The 21,654-nt window shown below is 48.1% G+C and overlaps 1 protein-coding gene across 1 annotated transcript in view; it reads left to right on the top strand.

Annotated features, from left to right (window-relative positions):
• The window catches only part of CSMD2 (CUB and Sushi multiple domains 2), a 678,376-nt gene that overhangs the window by 490,943 nt on the left and 165,779 nt on the right, over positions 1-21,654 (top strand). The window contains exons 24-25 of the mRNA XM_052636874.1: positions 1,384-1,575; positions 7,922-8,048. Coding sequence (XP_052492834.1) covers positions 1,384-1,575; positions 7,922-8,048 — 319 coding nt within the window. The remainder of the gene's footprint in view (positions 1-1,383; positions 1,576-7,921; positions 8,049-21,654) is intronic.

Below are 21,654 nucleotides of genomic sequence, written 5' to 3' on the forward strand. Positions count from 1 at the left end.
TGTTCTTTTTTTACCACTCCCTGAAGAGTCAAGTGTTGATTCCCTTTTTTCCTGACTGTAACTCCGTCCCTTATTCCTGAGATTGCAAAAAGAAAAAACACCCGAGGTTTGTCCATAGCTACAGAATACTTGGGGTGGTATCTCCATTCTTTGGCTTCACAGCTATTTTATTCATTTATTTGAGCTTCTACTTGCCCAGTTGCTACAAAGAAATGTGCTTTTTATAGGCTACTTTAAAATCCAGTGAGTATCCATCAACTGATGAGTGGGTAAGTAAAATGTGATATATCCATCCATACCATGGGGTATTATTTGGCCATAGAAAAGGATCCGGTTTTGATCCATACTACAACATGGTTGAACCTTGAAAACAGGATTTTAAGTGAAAGAAGCCCGTCACAGGACATGTAGACATATGTACTGCATGATCCATTTATGTGAAGTGTCCAGAATAGGCCAATCCACAGAGATAGGAGGAAAATTGTTAGTTGCCTGGGGATGAAGAAGTTGGGGAAAATTCATTTTCCGTTTGGGGTGATGCAAGTGTCTAAAACTAGATTGTGCTGAGAGTCGCGTAACTCTGAATAGACGAAAAGACACTGCATTGTACACTGTAGATGGGCAAGTGTTTGGTATGTAAGTTATATCTCTATAAAAGTGCTAAAAAAAACCCACAATGAGTCTACCCAAAATGCCTCTTGCCTGGACATGGGGTCTGTGCCTGTCACTGCAGGCACATCGATGGAAGAGGATTAAACAGAGTTGCCTTCCAATTCCATCTCTGTCACCTGAGATTGGGTGACTTTGAGGCAATTTGTGTGACCTTCCACAGTCAATATTCTCAGCTGTGGAATGCATAGTCACTCGTCCCTAAAGGAATCCTGTGAATAAAACACAAGAGCTGATCCAGGTGACCACTGTGCCTGAGGAGCTCTGTGTAAGCTCACAGAGGTGTCCTTCTCCAGGCTCATTCAATAGAGTATATACTTCAGCAGGATGAAGCTGAGCTGTGAAACATACGCAAAGTGACTTTTCCATATTTCCTATCAGAATGTCTCAGGGAGCAAAATGGGAAAAGCAGCTCCTGCTAGCAAAATGCTATGGCTCAAACAAACAAACCAGAAAATCCAGACCCTACACCTGAAAACTATTAAAAGCTGTCCTGGAAGAAATAAGTCATTTATATACAGTGGCAGGCAAGGGGGGACACTCTGTAAACAGAGACCCTGACCTGAGCACAGTCATGTGGCCCCGAAGTAGTGCTCCGTCAGACACGTGCTGGTGGCTTTCTTAAGGACCTGCACACTCTGAGATGGGGGGGATGGGCTGCAGGATGTGGTTTGTGCCAGGCATATCATGCTCACTCTATTCTCTTTTCCCCAGGTTTTGAACTCATCAAATGTGAGGACCCAGGAACCCCCCAGTTTGGCTACAAGGTTCATGATGGAGGCCATTTCGCTGGGAGCTCCGTGTCCTTCAGCTGTGACCCCGGGTACAGCCTGCGGGGCAGTGAGGAGCTGCTGTGTCTGAGCGGGGAGCGCAGGGCCTGGGACCAGCCGCTGCCCATTTGTGTCGGTAGGAGGCCTCTTGCTCTGCAGGTGACCCCTCGTGCGTACTCAGCCACTTCCTTCGTGTCCGACTCTTTGCCACCCCATGGACTGCAGCCTGCCAGGCTCCTCTGTCCATGGGGATTCTCCAGGCAAGAACACTGGAGTGGGTTGCCATACCCTCCTCCAGGGGATCTTCCCAACCCAGGGATCGAACTCACATCTTTTATGTCTCCTGCTTTGGCTGGCGGTTGTTTGTTTGTTTGTTTGTTTTTTGCCACTTTGGTTGTCCCCTAATGCAGAGTTCCAAGCTCTGGGCTCACTAAGGGTCCCCCATTGGTCCCCACGCTCCAGGGCCTTGGGGCTGTCTGAACCCTCCTATTCATGGGAGCCATCACTGGCCCTGCATCTCTGCCACCCACGCCCTCACTCTCAACCTCATCACACCTGCATGACAATCACCAGGCGGTGTTTCGCCTCCATCACACATTTAGTGAGTGGCACCAGGGCCAAGTCATGCTCTCAGAGTCGTAATCCTGGTAACAACAGAGAAGTGGGAGAGTCAATTAAGAGGAAGAAAGAACTTTTTGCCTGGTTCCAAGGGTTCCTGCCACACCATGACTGAATAAATCTCCAGTTCACTCTGGGCCTCAGTTTCCCCATAGACAAAATGGGGTTCATGCTCCCTTTTCTGGGGACATGCTGAAAGAGAAAGTAGGATGATGAATTAATATCTGTCTTGTCCTCAAGTTTCAGATCATGAGCTAGATGTATGTCACGCTTGAGAATGTGATGATGAACTGGTGCCTTCTTAACCCTGTGGTGCTTCCAGAATGTCAACACAGGCTGTTGGGAGGCTCCATCCACATGTCACAGGACAAGAGAAACCTGGTCCAAGGCAGAAGTGGAGAACAGTTCACGCTCGTCCTTTTGTCTGTCTGGCCCACCCGCCTCACTGCGTGTATGACCCTCCCTGCTGAGCAGGAGTCCTACCATGCCGCTTGGTCCTGCATCCTCAGGCCTCTCCCTCATCCCTTCCCCTGTCCCATGGCCCACAACCTCAGCATGGCTGTGCAGCTCTGGCTGATCTTATAAAAGCAAATCCTCCACCGGGAGGACGTGTAAGCCCCTACCGAGCGCCAAGGGGCAGAATTGGTGCAGATGTATGTCTGGGTGTGTGCAGAAGCAGAGAAATGAAAAAAGAAAGAATAAAGCATTCTTTCTGCCTTTGGAGAGCCCACACCCCGGCAAGGAGAAGAGACCCAAAACAGATCATTATACAAGATAAGCATTGTAACAAGAGTAGGTGCCAGAGGGTGGAGGGAATACAAGAAAGTTGTGCTTAGGAGGTGATATTTTAATTGAGACTTGAAAGGATGGGTAAGCATCACCCACCAGAGGGGAAGGGAGAAGAGTTGCACATTCCAGCCTGAGCCAGTGTGAAGCTGAAGGTGTGAACCAGCATGGGGGGGAGGTGGTAAGGGTGATACTCTCCCCACCACCACCCAGACAACTGTATGTTAACAGGATCTTGACACTGTTACACAACAGAGGGTCTAAAGGCAAGGATTTTAAACCTGACTATGGACAGAACAGGACAGTGGCCTCTGGAGTCTTCCTCTCTCTTTGTGCTCAAGTGCAGGCACACCCTGTCCCTTTCTCCCTACATCCCTGTTTCTATCTCCTTCTTTCATTCATGTGCCAGGCTCTCTGCCAAGCCCTGGGAATACAAGGAAAAGCAGGTCCCAGGCCAGAAAGGAAGACACAGGCATAAACAGACAACTGTCTGAGGCCATAGGCAAGCCAGAGCAAACAAAATGTGAAGGAGGTGATGATTCACACTGCAAAACAATTATTTGCTTTGCAGAAAGTCTCCCCCATAAAGTCCTTCTGAATATCTAATCTGCCAGTCAGATGGAACTTAGAGGATCTGCTCAAGCAGTGCTGGAAAAAATATTTATACTTTGAACCTCCAGCCGCCTGCTGCACTGAGACTCCCTCAGGCACCATGTAGGGGAGGGAGGCTGTGTATTTGGAATTGTGTGTGTATATTTTTGCATATGTCCTATTGTGTAGACTTGATCGTGGCCTGTCAGAAATGACTGCTACAGCTGCAACATGCAGATGGTTTCTTGGTCCATGGTGGATGCTACAGCCCAAACGAAGCAGCTGGGGCTCTAGGATGGAGATCAGAGAGAAGATCAGAAAGACCAGAGTCTTGGGGTCTTGTTGGTAAATCTGCTTCATGCTGGCCCCAAGGCTCAGCCCCTGCCCCCTTCCAGTCCCCAGATAAAGTGACCCCTGAGGAAAGAGGCAGTTGTGTCCGTGAGGAAATGCTCCTGGTGCCGCTGCCTCCAAACATGTGGCTCTGGGATGCAGGAGGGGCTGCTCCATCAGGAATATGGAAGGAAGCTCCAGCCCAGAACATGGATAATGTCCTGCCCACCCTTTGAGCTACTTGTGAAGCTGGACAGGCTTCCTTTGAGCTCATCCTCCCAACCCACACCCTACTCCCTGTTTCAGGCTTGTCAGCCCTGCATCTCTCAGTTGGGTTGGCACAACCCATCCCAACATCATCGTGAGGGTAGTGATGCTGAAAGAAAGGGTCCAGTCTCCTGAGCAGGCTCACTGCAGAAGGACCCCTCCCCTGCCCTGCCTTAGCGGGCTCATGTCAAGCCATGGGGCCCAGGAGATGCTTCATGGGTCCTTTGTAGCAACAGATGAAGGTCAGTCTCCCATTTGTGGCCCTGACCCTATCTTTTCATACCTCTTCTAAGGTCTTGCTTAATCAGATCTTTCCTAAGAAGCTTTGCGGCAAGTCTCCTCTTCATTTTGACTCAGGCTCCCTTGATTCAGACCCTTCATAGTCATTTGCCTGGAAAGCAATAAGCTTCTGTCATTCACTTGATCTTCTATCTTCCCATGTATTCATTCAACAAACATTTGTTAAAGTATCTGTAAGATGCCAAGGGCTTCCCAGGTGGCACTAGTGGGAAAGAACCCACCTGGCAATGCAGGAGACACTGATTCAGTTCCTGGGTTGGGAAGATCCCCTGGAGAAGGAAATGGCAATCCACTCCAGTATTCTTGAGAAAATTCCATGGACAGAGAAGCCTGGCAGGCTACAGTCCATGGGGTCACAGAAGAAGTCAGACATGACTGAGCACCTGAGCACATAATGTGCCAGACACCATGCTGGGCACTTGATGTACAGAGAAAAGTAATACAAGATCCCTACTGCCAGAGAGTGTATAGTGCTGTAAAGGAGACTGTTGTTCAGTTGCCAAGTTGTGTCTATGACCCCATAGACTGCAGCACAGCAGGCTTCCCTGTCTTTCACTGTCTCCTGAAGTATGCTCAGACTCGTGTCTATTGAGTTGGTGATGCATCCAAACTTCTCATCCTCTCTCACCCCCTTCTCCTCCCGCCCTCAATCTTCCCAGCATCAGGGTCTTTTCCAGTGAATGGGCTCTTCTCATCAGGTGGCCAAAGTGATGTCTTTGTTTTTTAATATGCTATCTAGGTGTGCCATAGCTTTCCAAGGAGTAGGCATCTTTTCATTTCGTGGCTGCAGTCACCATCTGCAGTGATTTCGGGGCCCAAGGAAATAATATCTGTCACTGTTTCCACTTTTTCTCTATCTATTGCTATGAACTGATGCCATGATCTTAGTTTTCTGAATGTTGAGTTTTAAGCCAGCTTCTGCACTGTCCTCTTACACCTCCATCAAGAGGCTCTTTAGTTCCTCTTTGCTTTCTGCCGTTAGAGTGGTATCATCTACATATCTGAGGTTGTTGTTATTTCTCCTGGCAGTCCTGATTCCAGCTTGTGACTCATCCAGCCTGGCATTTCATATTCTGTACTCATAGAAGTTAAATAAGCAGGGTGACAATATATAGGCTATGAAAAGATCCTCCTCAGGTTATAATGGAGACACCAAAGAGGACAATGTCAGCTCCGTGTGGAGTGGGGAGAGTCTCATGCGGAAGATGCTGTCAAGCTGCGAGTCCAAGGAGAGGCCTGAAGAGGCTCAGTGTGCCTGGGCTTGTGGAGTTCGTCATACTTGACTGGACCAAGAAGTGCCAGGAGAGGGCCAGGAAAGGCCAAAGGGAGCCCTCTGGGGGCTTCATGGGCTCCCCTAAGCAGTATGGACTTCACCCTGGGAAGGAGGGTTTAACCTAAGCAGGGATGTGGCCACTCTGTATTTTACAAGGATCCTTCTGGTGGCACTGCTGGGGGCTGGGGACTCTGTCCCCCCAGAGATGGTAAGGGACGGAGCCACCACTCTTAACAATGGGGGCGGGGGGTCAGGTGTGAAAAGGATCACAGAGGTTCAGGCCCAGGGGCTCAGAGGCGGGTTAGACGATGGGGAGGAAGGAGGCCGGGAGGGTCCCCCGCTTCTGACCCAGGGGCTCGGAGGCGGGTTAGACAATGGGGAGGAAAGAGGCCGGGGGGTCCCCCGCTTGTGACCCAGCGGGCTGCTCTGATGGCAAGTGCGGACCTCTTCACTGGGTCCCCACCTCCAGGTCTACCCCTCTGTGCTCCGGCACACTGCTCCCAGCGTGTTCTCTCTAATAGGCAAGTGTGTAAAAGTGATGACTCTACTCACGTGCATAAGCCCTGCGGTTCTTCTCCTAACACAGGAAGTGGGCAACAGCCGAGTGTGCAGTGCCCTTCCATGCAGGATGCTCGCCCAGCTCCTCAGCCCCGTCTCCCCACCACGCCCCAACCCACATGCTGTCCCTCAAGCCGCCGTGCTGTCTCACAGCCCCAGGAGGTTTGCGGTGCTCCTCCCTGTCAGCAGTGTCCTCTTCCGGGGCCTCTCCATTCCACTCTTCCCACCCGCCCCACCTCTCCCGACCCTGCCCTCGAGGAAGCTGGTCACCTCCACCTCTGTGCTACCGCTTGCCGTGAACATGGCCCGTCGGGGCCCTGGGCATACACTGCGGCCATCTCCTCCTCTAGACCACAAGTTCTCTGGGAGGAAGAATGCAACGTCTTGTCAATGACCAGTTCTTGTCAATGACCAGATTTGAGTTCCTGCACATCCTCCAGGAAGCTTCAAGGAGTTTGCTCATAGAGTGGGCCATCAGCCGAACCCCCAGGGGCCTTTTTAAAATAACTTTAATGAGATAGACTTCACATACCATAAAGTTGGCCCATTTCATTGCCTTTTAGTATATTCATGGGGTTGTACAGCCATCACCACAATCTGATTCCTGAATACCTTGTCTCCCCAGAAGAAACCCTAACCCATTAGCAATCCCTCCCCGCTGCCTGCTCTTCTTCAGGCCTTGGCCACCACAAACGTACTCTCTGTCTCTGTCAATTTTTCGGTTCCAGACATTTTATATAAATAGAAACACACAGTATGTGGCCTTTTGTGCCTGCCTTCTTGAACTTAGCTAATATTTTCAACATTCTGTTCATCCATGTTGTCCTGTGTGGCAGTACCTCTTTATTTGTTAGGAACACATAATATTCTGTTTTATGGATATACCTTATTTGTTAATCCGTTCATCAGTCGATGGACATTTGGGTTCCCCCCCCCTTTTTTTTTTTGGATTTTATGAATGATGATACTATGGTCATTTGTGTACAAATTCTCATTTGAACTTACATTTTCATTTCTCGTGGGTGTGTATGCAACAGCAGAACTGCTGGGGTCATTAGGTAGCTTTGGGGCTTTCCTGGTGGCTCAGATTGTAAAGAATCTGCCTGTACTGCAGGAGACCCAGGTTCAATCCCTGGGTCGGGAAGATACCCTGTGGAAGGAAATGGCAACCCACTCCAATATTCTTGCTGGAGAATTCCATGGGCAGAAGAGCCACGCCTGAGCAACTAACACTTTCCCTTTCCCTTGGGTAGCTATGTCTAACATTTTGAGCAGGTATCTAGGAAACTGTTTTCCAAAGCAGCTGTAACGTTTTGTGTTCCCACCAGCTGGAAACTGGAAGCTGAGAGTTCCAGTGTCTCCACATCCTCACCTACACATTAGTTAGTCTGTCTTTTTGATTACAGCCATCCTAGAGACTGTGAGGTGGGGCCTCATTGTGGTTTTGATTGGCGTTTCCCCAATGACTGTGATGTTACACATCTCATGTGCTCAGAGGCCATTTGTTTACTTTCTGTGCAGAAATGTCTGTTCAAACGCTTTGCCCACTTTTTAACCAAGCTGTTTGTCTCTTCATTGTTGACTTATAGGGTCTTTTGTAGATCCCAGATACAAGTCTCATCCAAGAGCCTTCCTCTATGCTGTGCTCAGCCACCTGGGATGAACGAGAGGGACCCTGCACACAGGCAGGAGGAGCCAGCGGGTGCCCCTGTGAGCGCAGGTCGCCCCCTGAAACTCACTCTTCTGGGATTTCTTTCAGCCGAGTGTGGAGGGACAGTGAGAGGAGAAGTGTTGGGGCAGGTGCTGTCCCCTGGGTATCCAGCTCCCTACGAGCACAACCTCAACTGCGTCTGGACCATCGAGGCTGATGCTGGCTGCACCATTGGGTAAGTGTCAGGGCTGGCAAAATGACCACTGCCAGCAGTTCAAGGGACTCGTCACCAGCATCCTTACCAGTCCGCTAGCCAGTGGCTGGCCCTGCCCACCTCACCTGAAGGCCCCTGTAATAAACAGTCATCGCTATGACCCCAGGCTCAGGCCAGAGCCTGTGGAAAACCAGAAAAGGCCAGCCTGAGCATCACAGGGCTGCAATCCAAGTTCACACGAGGTGCTGGCCGAGGTGACACGGTGACCACACAGTAGCTGAGGGCACAGGCTTGAATCCCAGCGCTGCCCTTTACCGTTTGCAGGACTTTGGGTAAGTCTCTCCTCCTTTCCTTCTGGGGTATATGGGCTATAATACTGGCTTCTCAGGACAGGAAACCCCAATTAGCCATTGTAGGCCATGTGCTCAGCACAGTGCTTGAAACCCAGTAAATATTTAACCATGGTTCTATGATGGTAGTGAGAGTCTGCCTACTACTCCAGTCTCACCCCACATCGCTTCCCTTTCTCAATCTGAGTTTTCACATCTGTAAAATGGCAACAAAAATGCTTGTGCTCTAGGACTGTGGAGGAAATAGTTACAAAAGTCCAGCATGCTGTCCGGCACTTTGTACATATTTCCTCAAAATATAGCATCCTTTCCGCATCCGTGCCGAATAGGAATTGCGTATTGGAGTCCCAAAGAGGAGATGCGCGTGTACATGGTGAGAGGTGGCAGAGGAGTGGGCAGGGGATTGAACAGCAGGACGGGAGGCCAGAGTCTGGACATGGCCCCGTCCTGGAAGTGGTGACACTGCAGTAAGTCGTGTCGGGTGGAGAGGAGGTGGTCCCGTAGCCAAGGAGGAAGGCTGGCAGGACAGAGGGGCCTACTAGGCAGAAGAGGTGACCAGACGGTGGGCGGACTCAAGGGGCTGGGCACGGGTCCACATGGCCAGAGACATGGGTGGCGGGGTGGGCTGCGGAGGGGAATGAAGCTGGCGGAGCGGGCTGCACGTGGCCCGGTGTGGAGGTCCATGGGTGCTGTGGTCCGTGGTCCCATTCTGGCAGCCTGTGGAAGAGGGGACAGATGGGGGCTGGGAGCCCAGTGAGGAGGAGGCTGGCTCTCTCCAGAGCGTCACTGGAGCAAGGAGGCCTGAACCCCGCCAGTGGCGATGGGGGAGAGGAAGGGACGAGTTCAGGGGACCTTCATCAAGGAGTTGCACCAGCCAGTCTCACTCTCCTCAAGAAATATGGGAATTGAGGCTTCTGTTTCCTCACTTTTGTTATGTAGCATACAATACCTAAAATAGAAAAGTCGAAAGAACAGTTTGCTGAGCACCTCTGTCCCTGTCCCTGGATTCAGCTGCTGTGAATATGCCACCAGATTTGCTCTTTTTTCTTTCCTTTCTGTCCTCATTTTTGCTTTTGCTGAATCACACGAAGGTAATTGTAGACATCCTGATGCTTCTTAAGTACTGGGGCGTGCATCTCCTCCATGATACTGTAACCTGAGCATCCCCAGGACATGCATTGTTAGTTCCCAGGTATTAAGGTTTAGGAGGAGCCTGGAAGGAGAGCAGAGAGATCACGGAGTTTGGCAAGGAGAGCGTCAGAAATCAGTGACGGGCTTTCTGGGCAGACGTGAGAACTGTTGTCACTCAGAGGAATGGCAGGCGTGAGCTGGGCTGGGGGGAAGACCAGAGGATCTTCTCCTAGCTCTCCAAAAGAGAGAATCCAGATAAACAGGAAATAATCTCCCCAGAGACAGCAGGAGCTCTAGAGGGGGCCTGCTGGGGTGGTGTGTGAGGATGCCGAGGTGGGGAATGGCCGGGAAAGGATGACTGTGACCTCAGTCCCCATTGGAAAGGCTCCCTGGTGCTTCACAGCCTCAAAGGAGAAGAGAAGAGAAGGGCTTCCTTCCCAGCTGCACTGAGAGCGGGTGAAAGATGGGGACGGAGCAACGGTCCCCTTTACCCTTCCTCCTGCCGTTCCTCCGCCCAGCCTGCCGTCCCAGCCAGGCGTCTGCAGCATCCACCACGCCTGTCCCCTCGTCCTGCTCTCAGTCCCTCGCCGCCTCTCTCCTTCACTGACCCCCACACCCCGCCACCCCTCCCTGGAACCACCAGCAGCCAAGTTAAGGGAATTCATAGGCAGACCACCTTTAGACGGACACAAACAGCCCCTTTGGTGTTTGTGCCCGTACTCAGAGGAAGACTTCCTTATTATTACTATCTTTTAGGGGAGCTGTGCTGGGTGTTCATGTGGCACGTGGGCGTCTCTTGTTTTTGGTGCATGGGCTTTGGAGTGCGCAGGCTCAGCAGCTGTGGCACGCTAGCTTAGCTGCGGTATCTGGAATCTTGGTTCGACCAGGAATTGAATGCCGTCCCCTGCACTGGAAGGTGAATTCTTAACCACTGGACCACCAGGGAAGTCCCAGGGCTTCATCATTATTTTTTAAGTGAAAATATCTTTATAGAACGTTTATATATAAAAAAGAGAGATACTTATTACGATTTTTTATGTGGGCCACTTTGTAAAGTCTTTATTGAGTTTGTTACATTATTTCTGTTTTATGTTTTGGTTTTCTGGCCATGAGTCTTGTGGGATCTTAGCTCAACAACCAGGGATTGAACCTGAACCCCCTGCATTGGAAGGCAAAGTCTTAAGCACTGGACAGCTAGGGAAGTCCGCAAATACTCGTTTTAAAAAATTATAAAGTTTACAGAGTAGAAATCAAAAGTCCCCATCATCTTACTCCGTTCTCCGTACACCCTTCATAAGAGAGCCATTGAGACCCACTTGTTTGACTTCCCCTTTTAGGCATTTTGTATGCCGGTGTATACAGAGAGCAAAGGCAATAATCGTGCTTGCTAAAACAAGATCACCTCTCCGAGTGGCTCAGTAGCTTGCTTTTTGTTTTACCATTTACCCACATATCATCATCGTATTATGTCAATATATATAGATCGACCCCATCCTGGTTGATGGTTATAGGGAATTCTATTGTCTGTACAACCATAATTTATTTAACTACTTTGCTATTGATAAAGTGGATATTTTCACTTTTTCACTCCAGTAAACACCCTTACACATGAATCTTTGAACAGTTGTCCAATTAGTTCCTTAGGATAGATTCTCAGAAGGCAAATGTTTATGCATGACCTCAAATTTCCCTCCAGCTATTACAGTAATGTATACATCTACCAGAAGCCTGCTTCCCCGCTCTGCGTCTCCTGATGCTGTCGATCCTGACAGTGTTTACCTGTTAAATGGAGAAAATGGTACTTAATTGTTTTTGCTGCTTCAAGTTCTTTGTATGTTTTTCTTTGAGGAAGTTTTTTTTTCCTTATAGACTATTCATCTGGGTTTGTGTCTAGTCTATAATTTTAGTTTAGGTTTCTTTTTAACCTGAGTATTTAAGAATGTTTCAAAGTTATTAAGTTACACATTTTGTACGATTTTGTAAATCAATTCCACTTTTACTACATTGTGCCCTTGTTACTTTTTGAATTTTTTTCTTATTTGTGTTCTGTGTATATTTGAAGAAAGGGAAAAGAAAGAAACCCTTTAAAAGAAAGGATTTTATACATTTCTCTTACATCCTATGTATTATGCTTTCTTTCAAACAAAATATACAATGCTTTTTTTATTGTTTTATTTGTAACTCTTCCTATCGTTAGCTGATTTGATTTAATTGGCTCTGTTTCTCCTCTAGCGATTTGATAGATCTCTATCCCATTTTCATTCTGCCAGTGATCTTGTGTTTCCGTTAATTCTGCTTTCAACAGTATTTATTCTGTTATCCCTGCCTCTTTCTTTTGGAAATCTTGTTTTTGTTTCCATCTTTATTTCAAGAAAACTGCGCTTTCTGTTTTCAGATTGCTCTTGACAGCCCACTTTTGTTTTTATCAGTGTATTGTCATCTTGCATCTCTCGGAGAACATTATTTATGTTTTGTTTTACAATGGCTCCTGTTTTTCCTACATCAGCTGCGTTCTGCAGTTGGGCCATCTGGGCTGATCATTCAGCTGCGTTCCTTGGAAGAGCTGATTATCTTCATGTCCCGGTTGTCCCCCCAGTTGTCTTGCATTTGGTATCGAGTTGCAGCGGAAAGCCAGACTCGGCCACCAAACTACCTACCACTCTTTACTCGCGCTGTAGCTTGTGAAGTTCTTCAAGTAGGCACCCTGTGCCTCAGTTCTCTTATCTGTAACTTGGCAATTAAAATAGCACCTACCATCTAAGGCTCCTCTGGGAATGAAGTGAGCTAATGTGTCTGAACACTTAGAATAGGGCCTGGGGCAAAACTCCCAAATGTGAAGAAAATCCCCCTCCATGGGCTGGTGGGGGGGTTGTTCTTTGGACCCAGGTGGCATCCCAGAGCACAATAGGAGGCAGGTCACCCCTGAGAGTCGCAGATGGCATGCTATTGGTGGGGGTGGGTGTCACACAGGTTTTCCCTTGGGTATGCCAGCCCATGAGACTGTCCCTGGGGCTCAGACAGAGGCCGGAAGGTGCCTCTCCTCACCCTGCCCCTGCCTCGACCAAGCGCTGGAGGTGACCGGAGGAATCTATCATCACCTTACCCCAGCAAGCTGGGCGAAGAGAGTCCCTTTCTGGGAGTGCCCAGGAGGAACTACACCCTGTAGGTGGCTGCAGGGATTCATGGTCAGGCTGACCCAAGCAGGAAAGTGGGCCCTTCCTGGATGTGCACAGGAGTGGGCTGGTGGTCATACCGGACCCTGAGCACAGGATGGGGGAGGCATTTGACAGAATGTTTCTCCCTGAGAGCCAAGAACAGGAGAGTCTGGCTGACGAACTCTGTCCAGGCCTGGCAGCTGACAGCAGGAGAGCAGACCTGTGAGCTGCGGCCTTCATGTCACCCCTAAGTATGCCATCAGCGCCTAGAGGGCAGAAAGCTCAGTCCACAGTGGGTGGGGCCTCTTCTCAGATTGCAATGTTGGGTTCCAGCTTTCCTTTTTATAATCAGTGGACCAGCTCAGATGACAACTGGAGAGGGAGGCAAAGCCTTTTTGCTCCTGATCCTCCCCTCTGCTTAATGTGTCTCCAGTCTCTACAGCACACCAGGTTCTGGATCAGCTATGATGGTCCCTGTTTTATAGATGGGATCACTGAGGCCCAGGAGTGACAAATGTCTCACAGTAACCCAGTGATACAGGTTTCAAGCCCATCCCGTCTGGCCCTGGTCTACCATTCTGACCCTGGATTGGTTCCATTTAGCACATCAGGACATTATGAACCTTCTCTGTGCCACAGACTGTGTGGTGCTGCGCAGTGGGAAACACAAAGACCAGACAACAGCCAGTCCTTGTCTGCTGGGGGTTCACATTCTAGTGGGAAATCAGGCAAATAAACTGGTACCTCGAAGACAAGCCAGGTGCTGTAATTGACTGCAAGTCAAGTTCAGTAATGGAGAAAAGAAAGACAAGCAGAGCTTGCTTGGACGCAGAGAGGCAAACATTCCAATGGAGGGGAAGGGGAGTGACATTAGGGGATGTCCACAAAGGAGGAAAGGGCACTCGACTGATGTGGATGGATGTGGGGAGATAAAGATGTGTGGGTAAAGAGGGCTCTCAGCAGGACCCTGAATGCCAAGACGAGAACTCTGAATGGCTTTCTCAGTATAATGAGGAGCCACTGGAAAATTCTGAAGACAGTAACAACACTCAGTTCATTTAGAAGCTGGGAACATTTACTCAGTGCTGGGCATCCTGCCAGGTGCTGAGGGTATAAATATAAATAAGAAACAGTCTTTTCCCTTGAAGATCTCGATCTTACAGATAGAAAATTTCTCTATTAAGAATGGAAATAGAAAAACTGACTAAAGCTGGCTTCAGCAGATGGGGGTTCACTTTTCTCCTGGAAAAAGCATCTGATGGTCCCATCCAGACCTAGTGCAGCTGCTTAGGATGCCACTGCTTTTCTTCTTGCCCTTGCATCCCTAGGCGATCATTCTCATACTGACCTAGTCAGCCGCTGCAGCTCCAGGCATTGTGTCTGCGGCTGTTGTTCAGGCGTTCAGTCGTATCCGGTATCCGACTCTTGGCGACCCCATGGACTACAGCATGCCAGGCCTCCCTGTCCTTCACTATGTCCCAGAGTTTGCTCAGGTTCATGTCCATTGACGATGCTATTGTGTCTGCATTCCAGTCTAAAAGAAGAGGGAAGAGGAAAGGGAGCGGACTTTCTTCTGTGCGGGCGTGCGCGCGCATGCGTGCTCAGTCGTGTCTGACTCTGCGACCCCTTGGACTGTATGTAGCCCACGAGGCTCCTCTGTCCATGGCATTCTCCAGGCAAGAATACTGGAGTGGGTTGCCCTACCCCAGGGGATTTTCCCCACCCAGGAGTCAAACCCTCCTGCGCGGCTTCCCCTGCATCGGCAGGCAGATTCTTTACTTCTGCGCCACCTACAGGTGCCGTCCTACATTTCGTTAGTCTGAACTTGCCGTGCCTGGCTGAAATCTGTTTCATTTTGCTTTTACAGTTTTAATAGTAAAGACAGATGAGAGGTTTGGAAATGGAATACATGTAAGCCTGCCTATAGTGCCTACTTAGATTCTTATATAATGAAATAAATGCTAATGTAGAAGTATGTACAAGCGCAATAGAAAGCCTTTACAAGGTCAGTCCATAATTCCAGGTGGCAGCTTGGGGCACCACCTGTGTTACAGAGAGGAGGTGCTATTCTAGCCACACATTACAGAGCAGTAGTAGTTCACCATGCAGCGTGGAAGTAAAGCGCTTCCAGGCGTGTAAAAGAGAGGAAGGGGTGGGTGTGCACAGCTGCTTCTGAAAGAGCTCATCGTCTGGTGGTCATGATAGTCTCTCCACTTTGGAGGTTCAGTGGCAGCAGTGCAGAGGATGCATTAGCTGGAGAACCAAGCAGGAATCGAGTGTAACTATCCGAGGTGTCCTGGTTATACTCAGAAGAACTGAGTATAAGTTGAGGCTGAGAGCTCTGTGTGGCTGGCTCTAAGAAGGGAAGGCACGCAAGGATAAGACACAGTCCTTTGCTGGTATGCTTTCCATAAGGAGATCTGGGGCACTTGGAGGATGGAGGAACCCCTTGTTCCTGGAAGCTCTGATTTCCGCTCTTAATGCCCATTTAGTCATAAAGTTCTTATTTGGCTAATAGTCCTAGATTGTTGATTTTTAACTATGGATGTGCTTCTTGATGATTAATGCCAGGGCAACCTGGAAACTCTGTTCTTGGCTGTTGGTTATGAATCAGTGGGATTACTGAGAGAGGGGGCCATGGTTTTGATTACCCATTACTGCTGCCCAGTGGAGCTTGTCTTCCTGGGAGGATGCTGGATTAGATGAAACATCTGGCTGTGCCTGAAGCCCAGATGCCCCCGCTGCAGTTTCGTATCAATTAGAGAGCAGCAATCCCCCACTGTGGTCAGCGTGGCTTCCCTTTACCCAACAAGCGGGCAGCTGGCCCCAAGGAGGCAGAGACATGAGAAGTCAAGCTTCTGTTCACAGCTTTTGCCAGGAATCGTGGCTGCAGGTTTAGCAGCTTCCAGAAGGTTTATTTTCATGTGGTGACAGTAAGTCAAACCTTAAACAGAGAAGGTCCATGTACTCACACTGCAAGAACTGACCTCCTGAAGGAACTGAACAGATAAGCACAAACACAATGGGGTATTGCTTTGTCAGATTTACAGTTTCAGCAAACCACGGAATAATCAAAAGGAGCTCAAAAGTGTTTGAAGGAGAGGATGTAGGTAACCTGGTAGGTATAAATATAGCTTTCAGAATCGTGATCCTCTCTGGCAATTTAGCTTCTCATAGGTTACCTCTGGAAAAAGAAATACAAACTACTTCAAATTATCCAAAGATGATAATCCAGCTGAGCTTCACTGAATAGTTGAATTGGCCAGAATACATCAATTTAACTGCCAGTTTACAAGCCCAGAAATGAATTCCAGCATCTCTTAGGAAGAGAATAAACAGTTCAACCAAAGAAATGCAAATCTTGTTGGTGTGCCACGTTGGACCAGTGTACATCTCTCCCTTTCAAAAACTAAATAAGCAAAAATTAAATTAAATTAAAAACTTGTGATGCCACTTAAAACATATCATTCTTCTAAAAAGAGAACGATTTTCCACTGAAAAGATTTTACCGTAGGAGGCAGAAGAAATTTTAAATGGGTATATAGATAATGCTGTATTTGGCGGGGGGAGGGGGGGGGGGGAGGAGGGGGGGAGTGCTGTGCTGAGTCTTTGTTGCTGTGTGCATTTTCCTGTAATTGCCACACGCAGGGGCTTCCTTCTAGTTTTGGTCCACGGACTTCTCATTGCCGTGGCTTCCCTTATTGCAGAGCGGGGGCTCTAGGCACGTGGGCTCAGTAGTCGTGGGTCCCAGGCTCTAAAGCACAGGCTCAATCCTTGTAGTGCATGTGCTTAGTTGCTCCACGCCATGTGGGATCTTCCCTGATCAGGGATTGAACCCACATCTTCTGAACTGGCAGGTGGATTATTTACCACTGAGCCACCGGGAAAGTCCGAGATAATATTCTTGTTTAAGCATCAGAAATAGGGAGGAGAAGTAGCAGAAAATGAATGGCAAAATGGAGGAGGAAAGCTCCTGAGCTGGAAAGACAGTGACAAAGACAAGTGAAGAATGAAAAGAAACGAAATATGCAATAAAAATTAAAATTTGTAATCACAGTATTTGTCTTATAAGAAATAGAGGCGTTGAAATAGGCGACAAGCTAGAGAATCTCTCTGAAACTGCAGAGAAAATGGATGAAGGTGGGGAAGTAATGAAAGAAAAGTTGCTGAATGTGGAAGACAGAGCACAGTCCAGGCAGCACAGATGAAGAGTAATCAACAAATGGAACTGTTAACAGAACGTTGCATTGAAATACATGATAGCAAACTCCTCTTATCCTTGGTGAACCGAAAAGACTCACTGAGTTCCAGGCAAAATGAGTAAGATACAACTCGATGAAAAATTAAACACTTCTATTTTTCAAAAAAAAATAGCTACAAGCATTTGACAAAACACAGCCACACAGGTATGCACGCAATCAGCCCTCATCCGATAAAGCAGCCATTCACAACAAACAGTCAAAACTCTTCCAGCCCTCTCAAAGTTTCTTCTCTGTAACATCAAAGGCCAAAGCCTTTGAGGAATCCCTGATTCAGCCAGGATATAGTATGACCAAGAGCGGCAGAAAATTGTTGAAAAAACTTGTGAAGACAAGGCAGCAGGCCGCCAAAGTTAACAGTTGCTAAATCCTGGAGCCTATAAACGTTACGTCACTGAGAAAAAGGGTCTGCGCAAGATGTAGTTGAATCAAGGGTCTTGAGATGAGGAAATTACCGTGGGTTATCTGCATGGGCCCTCGATGCAATCATATATATCCTTATAAGAAGGGAGCAGAGGAGATTTTATATGCACAGGGGAGAAGGTGATGTGAAGACAGACAGACACAGAGATTGGAATGATGCAGCCTCAGGCCAAGGAATGCTGACAGCCACCAGAAATTGAAAGAAGCGAAGAGCAGATTCTCCCCCAGAGACTGGAGGGAGTGCAACCCTGCTGACACCTTGATCTCAGCATGTGTGCTAAGTCGCTTGATCGTGACCCCATGGACTGCAGCCCGCCAGGCTCCTCTGTCCATGGGGATTCTCCAGGCAAGAATACTGGAGTGGGTTGCCGTGCTTTACTCCAGGGGTCTTCCCAACGCAGGAATCGAACCTGCGTCTCATATCTCCTGCATGGGCAAGTGGTTCTTTACCACTGTCGCTACCTGAGAAGCCTTTATTTCTGCATAGTGGTACTGCTTTCAGATCTCTGGCCTCCAGAACTGTGAAAGAACAGATTCTCATGAAGTCACCACATTTATGGTACTTTCTTACAGCAGCCACAGGAGAAACTAAAGCAGATGTAATTTTTGGCCTGCACAGATGTGTAGGGAAAAACTATACTCAGAATTGAAGACCATGAAAGACGATATTTAATTTGAGTCTCTAGTCCCTTCTTGTATTATTAGTGGTTTGACAGTGGAGGAAATCAGAGAGGAAAGTAAAGTCTTTTTAGCCTTTTTTGTCTTACATAAAGGAGAATGAAATGTTGTATTATTTTTCTTCAATTTGATAATTAGAGAAAATGCCAGTTTAGGGATAGTTTTGAAAATGTTTAAAGATGCCTAAAGTAGAATTAAAAACAAAATGTATATTTTGCAAATCACTGAAGGAAGTGTGAAAACCAAGACATGTTACCAAGAAAAAAGGAAATAGCAAGAAAACATAATAAACAAAAAGCATAAAATAGAATGATGAAAATAAACCTGTATTAGTCAGCAGTAATCGTTAGCTGATGTAACAAATAACCCCCAAATCTCAGTGTTGGACTGAGCTCCACCAGTCTTCTGTCCATGGAATTCTCCAGGCAAAAATACTGGAGTGGCTTACCATGCCCTTCTCCAGGGGATCTTCCAGACCCGAGGATTGAACCAGATCTCCCACACTGCAGGCAGATTCTTTACCATCTGAGTCACCACGGAAGCCCAATAATTAGTTGATGTAACAAACAACCCCCAGATCTCAGTGTTTTAACACAATTAAGGTTCATTTTTCACTCATTTCACAATCCCATGCAGGGAGCAGGGCCGTGGGTATGTGTGGGCGGGGATGCCTCCTCCACAGAGTAATTCAAGGGTCTAGGCTCCTTCCACATGAGAGCCTCACCATCCTCCAGTGCACCCTCAAATCTGGCCGACAGAAAAAGCATTAGAGAGTGGAACAAATTTGTTTAAGAGTCAGTTCCTCCTCCATTTCCCATTAACCAGAAGACATTTCCCAGCTCACCTAATTATAAGAGAGGTGTGCCCAGCAGAAAGAAGAAGCATGAGCCGACGGACACATAACACCATCACTGCTTGAAGAGCAAGCGTATCAGTTCTGATAATGAGTCTAAATTCCCTTCCGTCTGACCACTGCATGGTGTAAGGTAGGAGAGATGGGAAGAGAAGAGGTGGTCCCTGGAGAGGCCAAGGCTGCAGGAGCTCAGGAATGGGAGGAGAGAGTGGGGAGCGATCGAAGGAGCAGCCTAGAAGCAAGGTTGGGGGGAGAGCAGGGTGTGAGATTGAAATGCTGAGCTAAGAGTCTGCAAAAGGAGTGGGCAAACTGATGTGTGGGTGTCCCAGAGGCAGGCCCCGAGGGGAAGGTACCCAGGAAAAGGAAGCCTCTACAGTTACGTGGGGAGCGTTTGCTGACCAGCCTGTGGGCAGGGAGGGAGCTGCAAGGAGCCATGAGCTGGTCCCACGAGTTAAACTTCCATGTTGTAAGAAAAAGATTCTCAAGTTACATAAAGGAAAAAGATGCCGCTGAACAGAATAAACATAAAATACGTAAAATCTGAGGCAAAGGAATAGCCTGAAAACACGCATAAATAAAGAAGTTGCTGTATAACACGGGGACCCCAGACAGGTGCTGCCTACATATAGGGCTTTCCTAGTAGCTCAGTGGTAAAGTATCTGTCTGCTAATGCAGGAGACGCATGCGCACACACACACACACACACACACACACACACACACAGAATAAAATATGATAAAATGCTTAGTCCACAATTATGCCAACAGTCATGGATCTTTATGCACCAAATAACCTAATAAGATGGAGAAAGAAATGGCAATCCACTCCAGTATTCTTGCCTGGAAAACCCCACAGACAGAGGAGCCTGGTGGGCTACAGGCCATGGGGTCGCAAAGAGTCGGACACTTCTGAGCGACTAATACTTTCGCTTAACCTAACAAGAAAACATAAAGCAAAATCTGTCAGAAAAACTGGAAGAAATTGACAATCATAGAAGACTTTAATGCATCTCTCTTAGTGGTGTCCAATAAATAAATAGAACTAAACTGGAATTTGTTTGAGGTGATTTTACCATTTTTTGATTTTATGCTTATATCAGACAGTGCTAGGTACTTTATGATAATGTTACTGCCATTTTACAGAGGAGTAAACTGAGGCTCTGCCAGGTCACTCAATTAACTCTCAAGTACTAGTATTAACTCTCTGAACCCAAGTCTTTGACTCCATAGCCACTTTGTTAGAGCCTCTTGAGAAAGCAGAGCTTCGTTTCATGGAAAACATTTCTTCCAAAAAGGACAAAGACGCTCCAGCCCTCAAAGAATCCCTGACGCCTCCAGGGCAGGTTCTGGTTAACGATGGGCAGTCGCGGAGCCTTCATTTACAGGGTGATGATGACGAGAGAACAAGTCCAAGGTTACTTGGCAAGGAAGAGTGAAACACGAGGCAGTAGCTTAAGTGCTGCGTTTGCGCACAGCCCTGACCTCCAAGAACACCAGTCACTGCAGCTTCTTCAGTGGCCTAAACCCTGTTCTTTCACTTCGGAAAATAACAAAAGAAGAACCTTTGTGTCTGCTGAAGACCAGCTGGCAGCAGGAAAGGAGGGCCTCTGATTCCGCTCTAGACACCAATGCATGCTTTGGGCTTTGGTCCGTCTTCTCAGCCTTTGCTCTTTGGATGGCACAATGCTTTAATTATTATTGTCTGCTATTATCATCATGGTTTAATTGTTGGTTTGCAGTCCCGTAGCTCAGAGGGGGGCATTTTGTAAAACAAGTATTATTTTCTTATTGTAATTTCCAATGTCACTGAGGATAATTTAAGCTGCATTCTCATTTGGGGACAGGAGTGATTTCTGACCCCCTTCCCCCTGCAGCAGCTGTTCTTTCTCATGCTGTTTTCCCCTGATAACCCGCTGTTATGACTGTTCTTGGTACAGCATCCACTGTGTTCACGCAGTGGTGATGACTTGAGAGCACCCGAAACCCTTTTTGTATTCTGGGGCTAGTTGGAAGGCAAGTGAAATCAACATAAAGATGCTGTGATTATTTTTTTTTTAGTCTTTTCTCGTTTATGCATCTTTCTAATATATGATGGATACAAATGATGGAGGTGGGAAGTACCCAAGAAACGCCCACTGTTTCAAGTTTCCTTCAGAAACTGAGAGCTGAAGTTCAGACTCGAGTTTGCCTGCAGACAGCATCTGAGGAGTGTAGCCTCCTACAATGACACTTCGATGCTCTCCTAGCTTTTGAGATGAAAGTTCTGGCAGGGCTTGAAGCTGAGTGTCATGAACCTTACCCACGAAGCCCAGGGGGAGTCTCAGTGGTAGACTGGTGGGCAGAGGTGAGGGAGTGGTGGTCAGGTGGGGACCCCCTCACCTGGGGACCTGCTGTCAGGACACTGTGGTGGAAAGTGGGACTCCATAGGAAAAAAACCCAGAACGGGATTGGTCCTGCAGTCTTGGCAGCCTGGAGTTAGAAAGAGTGTCAGCCAATCGGAAATGAAGATCTAGCCCCCGAGAGAAAGCAAGCAGTTTCCAGGCAGCCCCCAGGGGAATGGGAAAGAGACCCACGGGGTTGGTGAGCTGAGCTGGTGTACTTGGTGGCTTTCAGGATGGCCCAGGCTGCATGCCAAAGGCCCTCCTTTGTGGGAACGGGGCTCCCAGGTCCCTACCCCCAGCCCTACCCCAGCACCATGGAAACTCCTCTCTCCAGGACCCCAGGGGCCATGCCCGCCTTGCCTTCTTTCACAGCTCAGACAGCATTGTCCTGCCCCAAC

The sequence above is a fragment of the Budorcas taxicolor genome, chromosome 3 (genome assembly GCF_023091745.1).
Source record: "Budorcas taxicolor isolate Tak-1 chromosome 3, Takin1.1, whole genome shotgun sequence".
Taxonomy (NCBI): domain Eukaryota; kingdom Metazoa; phylum Chordata; class Mammalia; order Artiodactyla; family Bovidae; genus Budorcas; species Budorcas taxicolor.